Below are 2,478 nucleotides of genomic sequence, written 5' to 3'. Positions count from 1 at the left end.
TTATATTCCATTGATTGAGATTGTCATATTAAAGTAATTGGGCCAAAAGCCCAATAAGGCCTTTCTCAGGAAGTAGCACAAACAGCTGCACCTAAGTTTATCTAATATTTCTAACATTGAAATAATGAAACACAGCAAAAACAACTTGATCTTAAATAAAGATGAAGGGTTAGAAAAACAGAAAATATATAGATGGCATGATCTTGTTTTTTTTTTTTTTTTAATTATAAACTAGTAGTCACACGACCATGACTTTTGTACTTATATAGCACACAGTGAGTATTTTTCACACTTCCAAAGATGACGTGAAAACACGTAAAGTGACTTTTACAACCGTTGGTCGGTTTATATAAAGATTTCGATTGGGTATTATAAAATGTTGTTCGTTTATGGATTTTAATATTCCAAATCTACTAATTTGATTGTTTTATTTGTAGCGGAAAGCTGTATGACAAGCTATCTCAGTGTGCTGTCCACAGCAGGGATTAACCTCTGCTGATAGTGAGGACAGGTCAGTTGTCTAAGTTCAACAAAATGGTCCTCGGTGGTTCGGCAGTAAGCTCGAGGACTTATAACGCTAAAATTAAAGGTTCGATCCATGCGGTGAACAAATCGCAGATAGGCTATTGTGCGGTTCTGCACGCTCGAACAAATTACTTTCACCAAATTGAGCAAAAAACCACGAGAAAAAAATAAACACGAGTTCTTCAGAAACCAAATCCTTAGTTAGATATGTTACCTTTTTTTTGTTGTTGTTTAGATGCAATACAACTTCTACAAAATAAGATAAGTTTTAACGAGCACAAAAACAAGTATGAGCGAAAAGTACTTACCATGATAAAAAAATTATCAATTGGTTTCTGGAACATAACCAAATAGTCGGCTTCATGTCTTGGTGTGGTGCTGCTGCCAGCGATAAGAAACATAACGAAAAACACGAACTTCACGGTTGCCATCATTGTATTCTATTGCTGATAGCTAACATACTGACGTGATTTAAATACATAATCTCGTTTGAATGACATGAATCATTCCACCCACCGAATTTCGTGTTGCCAAAGAAACTCTAAAACCACATGTGTGTGTGTGTTTTGTTGTTGTTTTTACCACATAATGCGTTATTCTTATATGCATATGACGTATATATTTTCTGCTGATTGTAAAACCGAAAATGAAACTTATTGGCTTACTCAACATTTCACATCTTCCCTGTACTGATACGTATCATACCTGAGGAGGAAGGTGGTTCTGAATCATAGTTATGATGGATGGATGTAGTTACTTTTCTTTCACAAGGAGAGGCGGGCAGCTCGTGAAATCCTAACCACAGTTTCGGTTTTAGGTTTCCCTGAAACTCTTGACTAACATGTTAAATCACATGAAAACCTAACATGTTTTCACTATTCGTGGGTTTTCTCTACCTTCTCTGTCTCATTTTGTTTTCCACGAACCGATGAGGAAACAGGGATGATTCCAGACTTTTCAGAGAAAATTGTGTTGCAAACGGGTATAAAATTTCATAATTTCTTTGCCACGTGCACAAAATCACTCGGTATTATATAGTTAAAAAAAATTAAGTAACACGTGATGCGGATCAAAAGTAGTAACGGAAATCATGGGAAACGGAAAGAACAACAACGTCATTTTGTGTGTGTGGTAAATCTTCCCGAATTATATACAATTTAAATATTGTGGTCGAACGTGAAAGTCGTAAAAACGGCTAAATCGTCACGTTTCGCTGAGATAAGTTATCTCATACATCAATGTGAGCAAGCAGATTTTACAACACAAAGAGAAAAATGATTCGGATACAGAAAGGGGTGAAAATTCAATTTCGAAACAAATACATGTTTTCCTAAGTAAGGCCAAAAAAATTGTTAGTTTTTTAATTTCGCGCAGAGCTACACGAGGGTTATCTGCGTTATCTGTGTAAGACTAGAGGGAAGGCAGCTAGTCATCACCACCCACCGCCAACTCTTGGGCTACTTTTTTTTATCAACAAATAGTGGGATTGACCGTCACATTATAACGCTCCCACGGCTGAAAGGAGCGAGCATGTTTGATGGGACGGGGATTCGAACCCGCGACCCTCAGATTGCGAGTCGAGCGCCTTATCCACCTGGCCATGCCGGGCCGGCCAGAAAAAGATAAATGCAAAGCTATCACGTTAAACAAAGCATTTTAGATCATAATAACACATAAATATTCCAGTTGAACAATTCTAAAGAACTCTATACATATCACAAGATCATAATAACACATAAATATTCCAGTCGAACAATTCTAAAGAACTCTATACATATCACAAGATCATAATAACACATAAATATTCCAGTCGAACAATTCTAAAGAACTCTATACATATCACAAGATCATAATAACACATAAATATTCCAGTCGAACAATTCTAAAGAACTCTATACATATCACAAAAGAAATATTAAAAAAAATTAATTAGGTCTATTCCACAGTTTCGTT

General features: G+C 36.0%; 1 protein-coding gene across 2 annotated transcripts in view; it reads right to left on the bottom strand.

The window, feature by feature from the left end:
* Positions 1 to 1,515, bottom strand: part of LOC106470734 (colipase-like) — a 5,969-nt gene extending 4,454 nt beyond the window's left edge. Inside the window, exon 1 of one of the 2 annotated variants that reach the window (XM_013931299.2) lies at positions 834 to 1,515. In XM_013931299.2, coding sequence (XP_013786753.1) covers positions 834 to 959 — 126 coding nt within the window. In that variant the 5' untranslated portion in view covers positions 960 to 1,515. The remainder of the gene's footprint in view (positions 1 to 833) is intronic. The other variant, XM_022399368.1, reaches the window with a different exon arrangement.
* Between the last annotated feature and the right edge of the window lie 963 nt (positions 1,516 to 2,478).

This window comes from Limulus polyphemus, unplaced genomic scaffold, assembly GCF_000517525.1.
Source record: "Limulus polyphemus unplaced genomic scaffold, Limulus_polyphemus-2.1.2 Scaffold4189, whole genome shotgun sequence".
Lineage (NCBI taxonomy): Eukaryota > Metazoa > Arthropoda > Merostomata > Xiphosura > Limulidae > Limulus > Limulus polyphemus.
This window is presented reverse-complemented; position numbering and strand designations above follow the sequence as displayed.